The sequence below is a fragment of the Globicephala melas genome, chromosome 8 (assembly GCF_963455315.2).
Source record: "Globicephala melas chromosome 8, mGloMel1.2, whole genome shotgun sequence".
Classification (NCBI taxonomy): domain Eukaryota; kingdom Metazoa; phylum Chordata; class Mammalia; order Artiodactyla; family Delphinidae; genus Globicephala; species Globicephala melas.
The window spans coordinates 24,651,184-24,668,194 of NC_083321.1; the positions used below are offsets into that span (position 1 = coordinate 24,651,184).

At 46.1% G+C, this 17,011-nt stretch overlaps 1 protein-coding gene across 3 annotated transcripts in view; it reads right to left on the reverse strand.

The window, feature by feature from the left end:
* KIAA1549L (KIAA1549 like) overlaps positions 1–17,011 on the reverse strand; it is a 282,463-nt gene that overhangs the window by 18,866 nt on the left and 246,586 nt on the right. For all 3 annotated transcript variants that reach the window (XM_060303369.1, XM_060303368.1, XM_030864767.2), the window contains 2 exons: positions 12,863–13,213; positions 1,369–1,466 (listed from right to left, as the gene is read on the reverse strand). In XM_060303369.1, coding sequence (XP_060159352.1) covers positions 1,369–1,466; positions 12,863–13,213 — 449 coding nt within the window. The remainder of the gene's footprint in view (positions 1–1,368; positions 1,467–12,862; positions 13,214–17,011) is intronic.

Genomic DNA, 17,011 nt, shown 5'->3' on the forward strand with positions numbered 1-17,011 from the left:
GCCCGTGCTCCGCAACGGGAGAGGCCACAACAATGAGAAGCCCACGAACCCGCAAAAAAAAAAAAAAGAAATAGGTGCTGGCCTTCAGCAAACATAGCTCAAAGGACTGATTGAAAAGCTCCTCCAATCCAGAACCCTCAGGAGCAACTATTCCCCAGGGAGGGTCAGACACAGGCTGTGAGGATTAAACTACACATCAGGGTGGGTTGCTGGGGGCTCAGTAGTATAGGGTCTCCCTTCCTTTCTCCATCCCTCCTTCTCCCATTTGCTCACCCCCACAGCCCTGGCTTCCCACAGGCTGTTTCCAGGCATCTGCTACTCCTTTAGAAAACCATCCTAGGAAAATCCCTGGCTTCTGCTCTGTACGCTCGGCCACCTTTGAGGACTCCCAGAGCCTTTGAGATCATTTAGGTCAGTGCCCTCATTTTACAGATAAGGAAACAGGAGCCAGACAGGTGAGGCAATGTGCCTGGAGTTCCACAGCGCGTTACTGGCAGGTTAGGGTGGAACCCTGGTCTGCTGCTTCCCATCCCACCCTAAGCTTGACTGGGGTCAAAGGGTGGTGTCTACACACAGCTCGGCATCCTAAACTGCTGGAAATGAAGGCAGGTCGTTTCTGAGGAAAACTCATTTCTTTTCACCATTTTGACAAAGTTCAGACCTGTGGCCCACAAATAGTGTGTGATCAGCATGTTGGAGGAAGCTATGGTAGGAGGGCCAGGGCAGTGGCCCGTACAGGCCCCAGGGCATGGGTGTCTCTCCTGGCCTTGGACATGATGACTGTTCCAACCTCCCCCAGGGCTCTTGGCTGTTGTTTCTTGTCTATCTTTATTTAAAACATGTGCTTTTTATACTATTACAGAGCAAAGAGATTGCTGAATATATGTTTCACAGCTGACCTATCCAAGTTCGTGGGCTTTCATCCTCTCCATCTTGCAAGTCAAGAGTTAGGGCAGGAGCCTAGACATGCTGCTCCCCGGCCTCTCAGACACTACCCCTCAATAACAAAGGGCCTTCTGGGTGCACACACCTGGCAGGAGGTGCCCAGACTTGAGGCGGCTGTTGTGATGGCCCAAGTTGGAGTAATTTTTAGATGTTCAAGGTCAAGATATGGGGCAGTTGACCTTGGGTTTTTTCAATTGTGGGTTCTACAGGACTTTCAGTTTTCAATGGTAAGAGAGTAGGTCAACCCTCTGTGGCCCCCACTCCCTTCCTTCATGGTACTTGGGGTGTCCCAGGCACATGGTTGTCTGTACAGGTGATGCACCCTGAATGGGGCAGGGCAGGAAGGAAATCTGTCAGGGAGGGGCGCACAGGACCCAATCCTCTGCAAATATTCCAAATAAGGCAAAGAAAGGAATGTGTTACCGCCTGAGAGAAGCGACAGCCACTGGGCCAGTCCGCGGAGGCACAGGTGGAGGGGGAGAGCCCATGACCATTTCAGGAAGCTGGGAAAACCTGTAGGCCTGTGAAAGAGACGAGCAAATAGAGGGAGATGTGTTAAAACCCGGTGCCCATCAACACACAGGTTCTTCTTACTTAAAAGGGAAGCAAACTTCCGAGGGTTAGACTTTCCTTCTTTCCTCAAACTTTCCCCTTCGATCTCCCTTAACATGTTCCCCGGCCCACTCTTCTATCTCATCTGCCACCATTCCCCCCTTTGCTGGGCCACTGCAGTCACAGAGTCCTTCAGTTGTTCTTAGAATCTGCCAAGTTCCTTCCTGCCTCGGGCTTTGTACGTGCTGCTCCTTCCCCCTTGGATGCTTCTCTCCCAGTCCTTCCCTTGGCTCCTTCCTTCATTTCATTCATCCAGCCCCATATTCCCTGTGAGCCCCATTTACTCTGTCTCCATATTCTGTTTTATTTTTTGGCATAGCAGTTGTCACTCTGGTATGATATCATTGCTTACTTATTATCTGCCACAAACTAGACTGTAATGAGGGCAAGGGATTTGTTCTCAGCTGCATCCTCACGCCTGGAACAGTGCCTGTTATATCATGGATGAGCAATAAATATTAGATAAGGAATGAATCATTGATTGCGTTTACTTTCTCACTCATGGAAAGTGGGTTTAGTGGGGGAAAGCAATGGGTCTGGAGCCAGGAAGTATGGGTGGAGGCCCTAATTTGCTGATGAATAGACTTTATGTCCCTAAGCAAGTCAGGTGACCTCTCTGGGCCTCAGTGTATTCTTCTGAAATGGGGACAAGGATACCTTGCCCAGAGGGCGTGGGTGCAAAGTAGATCAGGCAAGAGAGTGTATGTGTAAGTATGTTGTGATCTATAAAGCACTATTCAAAGATAAGGGATCAGAAATGCCACAAAAGTGAAGACTTTAATCAACACAGGAGGGGAGAAAAGGAAAATGGTCAGAGACAGGACCAGACAGCCAGGCCACAGCCTCTTTGAGCAGGAGAAAATCTAGAAATGCTCTCTGCGAAGACAAAGATTGGCTTGTGCTTCTCATTCATTTTTTTCTTTAGGTATCAAGGCCTGCCAGCTCTCTTGAGGAACAAGATCATAGGGCTGTAAACCTAAAGGCATCCAGACAGAAAGTAACAGCAGAGAGAATCCATACACAGGATTCTTTAAACCGAATGAGGGCTTCTCCCTTCAGCATCATGGCAGGCTACCTACTCATAAGGGCCTCCCCAGTAAATAACAAGTAGATTCTGGATAAAACCTGGCTTTTAATGCATGTAGGAATTGCAGGATATAAGGAAAATCTTAAGGACTCCACCCACTACCCACCCCATCCCTCTCACATCTCAGCAAACTAAAATAAAAACTGTGAGCTGAAATCAGAGGTAGAAACAATGAGTAGCAAACAAATATGAAAGGTGGGATTGCCTGGAAAACAAATGCCATACTGGTAATCAATTAAGAGATCAAGCCTGGGATAGGGCAAGGTGAGGCAGGTGAAACTGAGACCCTTACAGCCAACCTGGAAGGGGCTAACATCGGCTCCTCCCAGGGAGGAAGGTTGGTAATGCTCCCAGGCTCAGGCAGAAGCAACTGTAAGTCCTCTTTGGAAGAGATATTCCTAACCTAGGCTCTCGGGATTGGCACAGATTGAGATGAAGCAAAAAGGAGCTCATAATCAAATATCAGAAAACACACCAGAAAACATAAGTGAAAGTTAGAAAAAACAACAAATTTAGACCTTAAAGGACTTTAGAGTTTGAAATTTCCAGATACAAAATGGAAAGTAACAAGGTAAGAAATGTTTTAAGAAAATAACTGACCAGACAGAAACATTATCAGAAATGATCCAGCAGATTTGAAGAAGAACAAACAGAACTTTTAGAAGTGAAAACATTACTGAAATAAAACACTCAATATAGGTGAATTAAGTAATAGATTTATCACAGATGGAAAGAAATATAAACTAGAAAATGGAATTGTGATTACTAAGGATGAAACACAAAGAGACAAGAAGATAGAAAATATACGTCTCAACAAATGACCCAGTTTCGCTCCTTTTTATGGCTGAGTAATATTCCACTGTATATATGTACCACGATGACTAATAAGAACCTGTTGTATAAAAAAATAAACTAAAATTCAAAAAAAATTAAAAGAAACTCATTAAATGGATAAAAAAAGATAGAAAATATAAAAGAGAAGTAAAAGATATAGAGGATGGAATAAGAAGGTCTAACATGCAGTTAATCAAAGTCCCAAAGGAGAAAAGTTGGAGAAAGAAGAAACAATATTTGAAGAAGCAATGACTAAGAATTTTCCAGAACTGAAGAAATAAATAATCATTTTAGGAAGTACAATATATGACAAGAAGGATAAATAAAACAAAATACACACCTACATACACTGTAATGAAATGGTAGAATACCAAAGACAAAGAGAAGGTCTTAAAAGCAGCCAGAGGGAAAAAAAAGGCATATCACCTGTAAAGGGATGACATTTAGACTGACAGATGACTTTTCAACAGCACCCAGAAGACCATGGTATGCAAAGTGCTCAAAGAAAATAACTGTCAACCTAGAAATGTATCAGCAACAGTAATTTTCCAGAACAAGAATGAAAAAACATTTGCCCAAATCTAGAGGTACTGGCTGAATCAATATGGAAAGCGACATCACCATGCTGCATTTTCCTTTTTAGCATCAGTAAGCTATTGGGTCGGCCAAAAAGTTCGTTTGGGTTTTTCCGTAAGATGTTCCATAAGATGTTTTTTGGCCAACCCAGTATGTATGCCAAGGTAGTATTCAGGGAACCAAAATCTTAAGCTCCACTGGATCCTAAGCTCCTTGCGGTTCAGCAAGAGCATCGTTCTCATCCTGGCTCTCCCGCCTCACCAAGCAAAGTGCTTTGCACCTAGTAGTGCTATATACCTATTTGTTGAATGAATGTTGAGTGAACCAGGAGTCAGGAGACCCAGGCTCTCATCTTGATTCAGCCATTCACATTCTGTGGACATGTCATTCAGTCTCTCTGCATCTCATTTTTCTGTTTTTGGTTTTCCTTGTGAAATACGGCACTGGAATAGTTCATGAGCTTCCAAACAAACATTTCTTTAGCCATGAAACCATTCTGACATGACCCGAATACATCACCAGATTAAAGCAGAACTGCTCTGGTTGAAGTTGGGGGTAGGGATGCCTAGGTGACTTTGGCCCTTTGCTTACCTGCATGATGACACCCTGGGGACCTCCCTGAACCCTACGGTTTTACAGAGTTTGAAAATCATTGTCCCGGAGGTCCTTCCAGCTTTGCATTCCATTATTATCAACAAACCAACAAGTAAGGATATGTCTTTCCCAAAATAGAGAAAGGGGTGTATAGCCCCTCTTCTCTCTTCTGGCCTCTCATGATATCAGTAGAGAAGACAGACAACTTATTTTTATCCCTGGTTCTTGGAAGGCTTATTCTGTAGTCAACACAGTTTTCCAGCCAAGAAAATGCATTTTATGTCTATCTTTTAACAGTTCACCAAGGAATTGATGAAAAGTTCTGATCTTTTGACAAAAAGTACCAAGGGAGTTTCCTTCTTTGGATGATTTTTCCAGGTACAAAGCAAGACTACACAGGAGATCAAGGTCTCCTTTGGTCTGTATCCTCGGGGCTCCCTGTAGCCACAGAGACCACATAAAAAGCAGAAAGGCTACCTATGCCCTGTGCTAATGGCTGAGGAAAATCCCCCCAGGAGTGTCTTCCTACCTCCCCCTGTACGGTTTCCCCATAGTTCTAAGTCCTCCTGGATTCGCACTCTGGCTCCCCTTTCCATGTGTTTGGAACCTGGCTCCCTGCGGGCTGCTTTGTGACTAGGATCCCACTAGAAACTATTGCTCAAAACTGTTACCTAGTTCCAAGTTTCCAGTTCTGTGACAGTGGCCGTGAGGGGCCCAGTCTGGCGCCCAAGGACACCATCTTTTGGGATCCCTGGCCTCTGGCTAGAAAGGAGATCACACACTCAGAACTGCAGGCAGTCTTTATAAATAGCTCTCAGGTCTCTGAGGTGGAAGGAGCCTGGATGTGATAAGAATAGGCCACTCTTTGGGCTCAGAGGTTTGGTTGTAAAAGTAGAAGGGAAGGTGATCACAGTTTGCTCAAAGCTCCAGTCCTGATGTCCCTGGGCAGGGGGCGAGGGGGTGGGTCAGGGCCATTCTTTCTAGCAAACCCAGTGGAGAAGGAGCCCGGGTGAGACCCACTGTGTGCTGGACCCTCCTTGGGCATATGCATCCATCCAGAGGGGGAATCTGGTGAAGATCAACCTCAAGGGGTAGCACTAGAGGGGTGACAAGTCAAAGGGGCAGGCTGCAGCTGGAGGCACAGGTCAGGGGTCTCAGGCTCTGCACTGGTGGGAGCACGAGGAACAGCAGGCCAAAGCCCCCCACCCTCATTGGAGGCCCTTGTCCTGTGACAGCAAGTCAGCCTCAGGTCAGAGCGAACGTGTCAATCTTTCCAGGCCTGCTGACAATGCTGGGTTCCACTGCAAGGTGCCCCTTCCACCGCACCGTGCTGACCCTGCGAGTACTGCTCCGGGCACAACAAGTGTCTAAGTCTGCATGCAGCTACAAATAACTTTACATCCTGGTGCACAAAGTAGAATCTTCCAGCGGACAGTTCTTATTTAGTTGAAAACAGAGGGCACTGTAATGGAAGACTGACCCCATGGTGCAAACCCAGTGCTTATCTTGATCTGTCAGTTCACCAGGAGTTACTGATGGAGCAACGCTGAGGCTTCCAGGCCCTGGGAATCATAGAAGGTTCAAGTTGGAAAGAGCAGGAGACCACACCTCTTACCTTAACACAGGGAGATATGGAAGCCCAGAGAGGTGAACTGACTCGTTCAAAATCACATAGCCAGTTAAGGGCGCTATCTCGCAATTCTGAGCTAAGGGTGGCGTGATGCAGAGGGCAGGGGTTTGGAGTCAGACAAAACTGGATCTGATTCACTTTGTTGTACAGCAGAAAATAACACAACATTGTAAACAACTATACTCCAATTAAAACAAAAACAAAAAACTGGAGTTGAATCCTGGCTTGATCTTTACCAGCTGCTTGACCTCGAGTAACTTACCTTCTCTGTGTCTGTTTTCTCATTAGTGATGAAAGTAACAGAATCACACCCCCATTTCAAAGGCTGTTTAGAAGACCCATTTCATATGTTAATATGACATTTGGCACATAGTGGGTACTCAATAAATGATATTCTCTTCCTTTTGAGACAAGATAATATTTTGATATAGTAATTGTAGTAACCAAGACTTTGCCACCGCGGTTCCTTGAATCCAGGGCCCTTCCCCTGCCCCAAGCAGTGAGGGCATCGCACCTTCCTGCCCCAGGGAAGGAAGGCCACCCCCACTAAAGATGGCCCAAGAGCCAACTCTTACTGGCATTTCGAAAGTCCAAGCTACTGAATTGCAAGCATTTAGGATTTTGAATATCAAAAACCTAAGCCCTTAGAGCACTGAAGGCTGAAGGCTGATGCCAAAACAAGAGATTTGGAAGAAGTGAGGTACTTTTAGACCACTCTGCCCTCTAAACACCCTTAGGTTAGGAAGAAGAGGAGAGCTTCGATGCTGATGGGTCTGGAGAAGCGCCTCAATCTGGGAGCACAGGGGGGCGGGGAGGTGAGGAGAGAATAAATATAAGGAAGATGCTAGAGAGGGGAGAGGGGCAAGGGTGTGTGTGTGCGTGCGCGCCCGTGCACGTGAAAGAGAGAGACAGAGAGGGAGAGCGGGGAAGGCAGAGAGAGAGGGAGAGAGAAGGCTCAAGCATGGGAGGAGGGGAAGGAGGGATCTGGAGAGAGCTTTAAGCAGGAGGACCAGGACACAGCTGTGCTCTACCCGGACTAACACCTGCAGACTAGATGGAAAGAAGCAGCTCTCTGGGACGTCAGCCAGATGAGTAGTTAGATGAGAGCAAACTGGAACCAAGTCCTGAAGCCTCCTCCCCACCCTGACCAGGCTTTGCACCATTTAGCTCCCCTCCCCCGCCCCCGCAACACACTAAGCTTTAATCAGAGGTGGGGACGGAAACCCTGAACTGAGACTGAACTTTTGGCGCTGGAAGATTACAGGAAAATAAACTTACGTGTCTTGCACACCTGAGTTTGTGAGCTAAGATACATACTCCTCTCCTCCCTCCCTCTCTCCCTTTCCACACAGCCTTCCTGTACAAACTGGTTTTTACTCACTCGAACGATTAAGCTTAGAGGGGTATGCCTTTGCCAGATGCTGGGTACTCTGTTGGTTTTCAAGGAGGGCTTCCTTGGGGCAGTCCAAAGGCAAACAGCCCCAGCCCAGGCTGTCCCAGGTAATACAGAGCGACCCACCTTCGTGGACTCCTGGGAGCTGGGCAACGCTCCATTGTCTGGCTGCTAGCCTAAATGATGCCATCTTGGACCCGTTCAGTTCCTCCTGTCCTTCCACTGACCCTACCCAAGACTGCGCTGTGTGGTAAATCACTTCTCTGCCATCAAGGGCTTTGTAGTTAATAGATATTATTTAATGACCATTAGGTCCAGGTGGCCTCTATGCTCTGTTACTCTCCAAACAATGATAAAGACCTTCATGATGTAGTCCCCGCACCCACAAGACTAATTACCCACCATAAGTCTTGATGTAGGAATGCACTCCCTGTCTCCAAGCACATACCCCCATACCCCAGGTTAACTATAAAATTGTCCCAGTAGCCCCTCTGTGGTGTGGAACGCAGCCTGTGAATGCTTCTGGATCGCCATCTGCTCCATCCTTACATGCTCCACCCCGCATGTAAGTTACCCTATAACACACTGATCCATTGATTAAATGGAGCTACCTGCCTCACTTTTCAGTCTCCAGATACCTTCTCGGTTTGGTGGGTTTCCTCCATCCTTAAGGACCCATCAACACTGCTTGGGGTAGACCCTCTCCCGCTGTTCCACCTTCAGCAAACTGCCAATGACTTCTGTGCATAACTGACATTGAATTCCCATTCCCCCTCCCCCCTTCCTTTCCCGCCCCACCAAACTTGGCCAGATGGGAGTTCAGAACAGATTCAAATTTGATTTGGAGAAACATAAGAAATGCAACGTTTCTTGAAGCCAAGTGTTGGGGTGGATGCAAACTCCTGCCTGATATGCCTGCATATCTCATCATTAATGAAGGTTTCAGAAGGGGATTTTTGGTTTTGTTTTGCTTTGTTTTTGAGGGGAGAGGAGGAAAACGGGCTGTAATATTATTCTCAATTCCATCCTCATGGCGATGTCTCTCCTACAAGGGGCAATGATAGGAATGGACAAAATCCCATCAAACTGGATAAGCTTCCTTATAAGATCACACTCTGAAGTTTAGGAGATTTGAGTTCTCATCAGAGACTAGGACATCCTCTGGCTCACCTGGCCAGAGGGTGGAAAGAGCATGGGCTTTGAAGTTAGAGAGCCCTGAGTTCTAACCCCGTTCTGCCCTTTCGAGCTGTGTCAGCTTGGGCAAGGTTCTTCACTTCTCCAGACCTCAGTTTCCCATGGAGTACACGGGGATAGTAATGTTGACTTCATAGGGTGGGTGTCAGATCAGAAGAGACAGTAGCACTTAGCTTAATGTCCTGTATACGGCGGGAGCGCAAGAGAGGGCAGCTGGTATTGTGCTATTATTATTACTATTAGTTGCATCTGTAAGGCCTCTAGTGGGGAAGATGCTTTCACCCCGATCCCTTTCTCGGAATCCCCGACACCAACAGGAAGGTTGTAGGATGTTTTCATTCCCCTTGGCACAGACTCATTACAGCTGCTAGCAAAACTGGATTGGTCATTAGGTGTCAAGTCCAATTTCCTCCCAGATTCAAGGGGTAGAATATGATCAAGGGTCTCTGAACTGCAGTGCAGAAATCCCCAGCTGCCAGCAGTAACCTTCTCCACGATGTACATGCCATCAGCCTGGCCGAGTGCATTTAGAACCACCGGCTTCCCACTATCCTACAGCAGAGCTCAGAGCGCTTCCTTTTTGGAAGCTGAAAAGTAATCACAGTTATCATTCTAAATTGCCACCCTGTCCATTGATTTCCACATTATCATAGCACAGAGGGCTTGGCAAGAGCTTGGGTTAAGAATCATCACTGCTACTGTGTATTGTTAGCCATTTCTCTTTTCATTAAAATAAGGACCTCATTTTTTGTTGGCAAAAGGAAACCTTAATAACGAAAGAACTGCCTTTGATGTTGTTCAGTTTGACGGCCCATCTCTCTGCTGTGTTATTTCTCAGTCCACTTCCATTTTTTGGTGGCTTCATTTTTTTAAGTATACGATGCTAATGTTTCTGCCCTTCCTGGCACAACTGCCAACCCTGAATTATAACAAACAGAACCATCCAAGTTTTCATATTCCCACAATGACATTTTTAGATGGTTTTGTTAAATGGAGGCATATGGATGTGGGTTGTGGCATCTTCTTGCCTGTCATTGGAAGACTCAACCCCGTTATTTCAGCTTTTCTCTCTGAAACCCAGATCTCTTCACAGATTCCCAGAATCTGGCCTCCAGCTAGAGGGGCCCAGTCATTCTTGAGAATCATCTTTAAGCAGAAGTGAAGCTTCCCTGAGCACAGAGCATGCTCTTCAAAGAATGTAACAGAGTAGAAGGAAAAGAAGATGTACTCTCAGAACTGTCAGAGAAAGGGAGATAACGAGTGGAACCCAGGGAAAAGAAGAGAATATTTTTATAACAATGACTACCATTTATCCAGTAATTTGATGCGCTAGGCGCCATATGAAGCACTCTGATTAATATCCGCTAACACGTGTTAGGTGCTTACTAAATGCCAGGACCGTGCTGAGCATTTCACACGAATTATCATCCCTTCCTCGCTGCAGCCCTCTTCTCGCCACCATTCTATGGCTGAGGGATCCGAGACTCAGAGTTACGATCGCTGGCTAAGGTCATTCAGCTGGCGAGTGCCGTTCCACTCTGGGCTGAGGGAAAATTCGGGGACATGGTTAATGTCTGGAATCAGGAAGAATGAGCCAATGACACTGAAGTCAGTGTGGACCAGTATAGAGTGGATACAGGTGACTCTCCCCAGGGGACAGCCACTTTAAGAGGTAGATATAAATGTGGTAAGATTAGAGTGTTTTCTAAATCTCAGTGAGAAAATCCCTTCTTTCCCCATAAAGAAGAGTACCAATTTAATGGGCAATTAGTTAAGAAAACTGTAATTGTGGAAACTATAATACGACTGTCATGGGAAAGTATTTTAAAGTAACAGATTTGCCAGGCTCAGTGAGCATTTTTCTAACTCTTTCTGAAAAAAAGGATATTTGGAATCTCATCTGATGGGAGCATGGCCAGTGGTGGCCCCCGAGTTGCTGACACTCTTCTGGAAGGCAGTGCTTCTTGAACAGATTCAGAAAAGTTCCATGATGGCAGAGGCCAACTCCTATTGCTGAGATCTGGGCATTGCCCCAAAGTCTTCTATTTTAACTTAAACATTATATTAAGAATTTTGCATTTTATTCTACCCATATCTCAGAAAATGGGATGCAAAAAAAGAGGTCCCACATTCACTCTATTTCCTTTATTGACTATGCTCTCTGGGTTTGCATATTACAGACTGAGGAAGATGACGCCAATACCAACCAGTTCTCCTTCTGATAATGTCGTACTTCCCCTGAATTGGCTTTTACTTAACGAAAGATCATTAACAGGAAAGACCAGGAAACAAGTATTCTGGCCCACCTGATCATTCAGCATCTCACTGCAGGTTTGTAAGTTAATATTCTTAATAATAAAGTAGTTTTTGTGAGTTTATTCAGCATGATCTGATCACCCTGGAGTGAATAGACAAAACAGAAATTCTGCACCTGCCGACTTAAGGACAAACCCTTGCAGTGATGATGACCGCACGCAAGCACAAGTGTCCCTGCCCCAAAGGCTCAGTTTGAAATAAACTTTGGTCTCTCCTGACAGAGTTTTATCAACAGAGAAAGGCTGGGCCAGAGACTGACATTCAAAGAGAGGGCACCGACACAAAGAGAGACTGAGGGGATTAGGAGAAGTGTGAAGGGGAGACATCTCAGGGACCTGGTCAGGAGGAATCTGGAGCAAAGAATAAGGAAATTCACAATAGTGTGTAGATTAGGTGGTTACATAGCATAACAGCAGTTTATTAAGTGCCACTGTAGTGTGTGCTTTGCGGGGCGGTGGCTGGAGTTATCAAAAGGCTCCACAAGCCCATAGGTATCCGGAATAGTCTACTGAAAATGAAAGAATACGATGGAGAGACAATGTAACAGCACAAGGCAGGTTGAGAACATGTGCTCTGTCACCAGATGGCCTGGCTTTGGGTCCTGGCTCTGCCCCTTCCTGGCTGTGTGACTTGAACAAGCTGTGTAACCTCAGTTTCCTCATCTGTAAAATAGGGATAAAACTAGTAAACTAGTACTTGCCTCAGAGGCTTGTAGTAAGGACTAAATAAATGAGTTAACATACACATGACACTTAGATCAGTACCTAGTAACAGTGAAGCACTCTATAAATGTTAGCTTTTACTGGGTAATTACATATCACAACGACAATTTATAAAGCTCTGTTAGTGAGTAACCCTTGGGGATAGGGCATGAAGTATTACAAGGGTGGAATCTATACATATACAAAGCATTGCCTATTATGGTCTGTGGCTTATAAAACTACGTCTGTCTTTTTAAAAAGATATCTGTAGATGCTATGGCGATGAACTAATTATATGCAACCCAATTAAAATCGTTGTTTAAATCATGGAAGCTTTTAGTCATTGGATGCTTTCTCGGATACTGAAGTACAGTTACCACTTAATGAGATAATCATGGCTGAAACTTCTATGACATTTACTGGGTGCCTGGTACTTTTCTAGTACCTCATGTATATCAACTTGGTTAATGTTTACAACCACCCTAGGATATCAGTTATTTTTCTTACCTGTTTACTTTACCTGTAGAAAATTTAAGTCCTCAAGTTACAAAGTCAGCTGGGATTCAAAGTTATGGTACCCGCCTCCAGAGCCTCTGCCGGGAGACACCAGGCTACACGGCCCCCTAACATGGGGCTCTGCAACACGTTCTGACATTTAAACCAGGGCCTTTAAACGTGGGGTTGTAGAAAACAACCAGTGAGTGAAGAGTGAGGTCAGCCCTTCACAGGAGGGATAAAAAAGGGAAGTCATTCTAAAACATATTACGGTCGGACATAAGGGCTTCCTGTGTGTCTGTGTCCACAGGACTAAAAGGCTTAGGCTTGGATCCTGGGTGGAGGACGTGTGAAAGCCCAGCAAAGTTCGTTTCCAAATCCCAAGGTGGCTCATCAGGAAAGTCCCCGCTCTGAAACCCCTGTCGGAACATCCTGGCCGGGGCTGACCTGATGAGGGTAGGCACGCAGAGGGATGTCTGACTTACCGGCCGGGGCAGACTGTACTGGTACATTTCTGGGCGGTAGGTCGGCACCCACTGCACCCCAGCCCTGGGCCGCGTCATGGTCCCAGGAGCGCTGGTCACCACCTCGGAGTAGGGCAGGTGCTGGGCGGAGCCATAGGCCTCTGGGTGCCGGCTCTGGCCTGCGTGTCCTGCGGATGCCAGGCTGAAGGCCTCCTCCAGCAGCATGTGCATCTGTTGCCGGACCTCGTCGATGGAGGGCTGCGAGCTCAGCGTGGAGGTCTCCGAGTGGCCTTTCACCTGCCTCGACCGGGCGTAGCCCCGGGGCTCGTTCACTCTGTCAATGTTGGTTTCCTCTATGATTTCAGGCTCAGTCTGTGGGACCAAACAAATGCCCATCGATTTGTTAATGAACTTTCCTTCCCATTGACGACGTCTGTAATTTACTCTAAAATGTTCTGTTTAGGCGCGTGTCATTAGGCATTTGCGCTAATTTATATTAGACCCTAGGCGCCCTCTCCCGGCATTCACACTACAGGGGTAGTCAGCTAGCATTATATCAGTGAGGCCACACTATCTATGTGAACACACACAACTATCTCTGTGAACTTCAGTTTTCTGGACCTTAAGGAATGCATCAGGCTTTGCTAATTCGCATAATGAGGATGAGAAATGGCTTTTCATTGATGACATTAGTGGTATCCTCTAAAACCTTTCAGAGATATTCTCCACCCTTAGGCCTTTCAGGTAAAAGAATCTAGAGCATCTTGTAGTCTACACCCCAGGGGCTGGTGTTCTAGACCATAGACTAACCCCCTAAATGGTCCTGTGCCCCAGCCATTGAGGGAATGGCTGGTGGCCTGGTGCCAGTTATCAGAGAGAATAACAAAACCACACCTCAAAGCGTAGTGCCCCCTGAGTCAGGAGCTCTGGGGTCAGGGCCCAGCAATCCGTGCCTTAACAAGCCCTCCAGGAGATTCTGATGCCTGCTCAAGTTTGAGACCCACTGCTCTAGAATGTTCTTCTGCCTTCTTCCAGTGAACCTTCCATTCGGGGAGCAGTTGCGGTACTCAGATGGGCAGAGAGCTAGTACTTGATCAGCTTCCAGAGCAGGCTGCCTGGACTGTCTTATGTTTGCCTGCTAATGAATGCTTATTTAATAAGTCTGCATGTGTGGCACATTTTGGTCTGAGACTTGCTTCTGTGATAAAATGATAGTGAGGTTGCAGAGACTGGTTAACCCACGTCCACTTCAAGTATGTCCATGGCTACCGCTATCTGCTAAAAGAACCTGAGGGTTCTGTGTGAATAAACTGGCATAGATCAGTTTGTCACCCTGCTCTCCACCCATGACACAAGAAACAGCTGTCACTTTAGGAAAGTTAGACAATACAGATAAGCAAGAGGGAAAAAAATCAAAGAAGTCCATTTACATTTGGCGTAGTTATTCCATTCCTAAACCTATCTGATTTTGTGTGACAGTCCTCTTCCGTGAACACATGCCCCTTTAAAAAGATTTATGTATTTATATCCTGGTTCTAGGTGCTTATAATTATTTTACATAGAGTGAATATTTTCCTCCCTGGGTTTCACAGCTTAACTGCTATGGGACTTTGAGCAATGTCTTAGCTTAGGTTGCTCCAAAAAGCAGAACCTGAGACGTACATTTATATACAGATGATTCATTTTGGAAAAGAATTCCTGGGGACTGGGGAAGGAAGAAAAGCTAGTCACGGTACTGAGTTAATGATTGCTGTGGGCCACAGAGGCTTAATCCCTCTGAGGACCTCCGAGGAATGAGTCAATGACCCTCCAGAGACTGTCCTTGCACTCTGAGATCTGTGCAGGAGCCAGGTGGGCAGAATGGGGTCCCATGGGTGTCCCACAGAATAGTGCAGAGAAGCCACAGGGCAAAGCCAAGAGATGGGGAACTGTTAGGGTAACACAGTCAAGCTGCTACCGTGCAGGGCGGATGCTGCTGCAATGACCAGATCTAAAAGGCGATCCGAAAAGGTAAAAGGGCAGAAAAGATGTTCCAACCAGGACAGTTACTTAAATTCTTGATGTTTCAGTTTCCTCATCTGTAAAATGAGGATAATAATAAGAACTGCCTCAAAGGGTTTTTTAAGGACTGAACAAGATGATAGAGGTAAAGAGTTTAGAACAGCAGCACATGGTAAAAACACAGGAATAGCTTTTGTTGTTATCATAATTGTCATTATTATTACTTTTATTCATTCAACCACATGTTATTTCTCACGGATAAAGCACTTGGACATGTAGGAATGAGCATAGCAAGAAAATGTCATCAGGGAACCCATTCATTAAAGGGACCCCTTCCCTCCTAAAAATCTAGATGTGGGGCTTCCCTGGTGGTGCAGTGGTTGAGAGTCCACCTGCCGATGCAGGGGACACGGGTTCGTGCCCCGGTCCGGGAAGATCCCACATGCCGCAGAGCGGCTAGGCCTGTGAGCCATGGCCGCTGGGCCTGTGCGTCCGGAGCCTGCGCGTCCAGAGCCTGTGCCCCGCAGCGGGAGAGGCCACAACAGTGAGAGGCCCGTGTACCACACAAAAAAATTTAAATTAAAAATAATCTAGATGTGGAAGATCAGAACTACATTACTTTTCATGTTTTAAACATTTATGTACTTTTCTTTGGTATTAATACACACACATTAGAGAATAAAAAATACAGAAAGCATGAAAAAGAAATTAGACATTTCCTATAATCTTATCACACAGAATTAGGGCTTGGCTATAGTTCAAGATCAAAAGACAAGATTTTCTGTGGACCTGCAAGTCTAGATTTATCAACGTACATCAACAGTAATTCAGAATACTATTTTTATATTAACGCATGCAAGAATAGACTATGGAGTAGAGTGCAAAATTACCTTCATAATAATAAACAAGAACTCAAAGACATTTCATGCCTGGGTGTATGCCCCCAGACCCTGGGCTGGGGACGCCCCGGGGCCCTCATGCATCGGGGTTCTTTAGGGAAAGGCTTGAAATCCCTCTCCAGGAAACGTGCTCCCAGTGATACCTTCTAGGGTAGTGAATGCAACTTCTGCAAAAAATTTTCTTACAACGCTTAGAACATTCCGAATGGAATTTCAGAGCCGGAAGGGACTTTAGGAGACCATTTAATTCAAGCCCCATTTTACGGATGAGAAACTCAAGGCCAGAGCGGTTAAGTGACTTACCCAATGTCCACCAGAGGTGGCAATGGCAGAGCCTTGCTCTCCCAGCTCCTGCTCCTTGCACATCTTGTCGCACCCCATTACCTCTCACAGTTCCCTGTCAATGCTGGCTGCTACCCACACACGGCCCTTCCTCCTCACATCCCCAGTCTCCTGGATAAATAATGGATGCCTAGTGCTAAGCCACTCCCAGGTGGAAGATTAATGGTGCTGAGGACGGCTATGATTGTTTCCCACACCTGAGCTGGGCTATGCATTTCCAGTCATACTGGTGGATCGATTATTATGTGAATTTATAGCTGTGACTTCAGCAGGGCAAAAATATATTTCTTAGCAACAACTTCCTACTCACCCATTCTCCCAGGAGCCCTGGGGTGGGGCTGTACCGAGTTCGGGGAGGGGTTCTCCGAGTAAGGCTCAGGGAAGATACTATCTTGGCTGGGGAGGTGGTGACATTCTCCAGAATCCCATTGCGTCTACCCCGTTAACACCCCAACGCAAATCAACCTGCGCTTTCCCCCGCCCCGCGTTTTCATTTTGCGTGGGCAGGGGGCTCCCTTTAACTGGAGGGCCAGAGTCATAACCCAAGTATGACCTCAACGGGTTGGTGCTAAAGAACTTTTCCCACTCTTCTCACTTGCTTTTTTAGCCTCCTGATATCTACAGATGGAAACAAGATGAGCTCTCATTATATCCTGGGGTTTCCCCTCTTCACACATGATTTGCTTATTTAATCTTGAGCAAGTCTGGAAGCTCTGCACCCATTTCACTTGTCTCTCATGAACTTAGCACAAGACACTTGGCATTCAAGAAAGCTTTGTGAAACTGAACCAAAATAAAAAATTCTGTCAATTGCCCATGGAATAGAAAGAACTTGAGGTTAAGATAAAGAGCCCTCATTCCCTAACAGATTTCCCCCAACACTGCAGAGCCACAGGCGAGCCACGCGAATTCCCTATGCCTCAGGCTC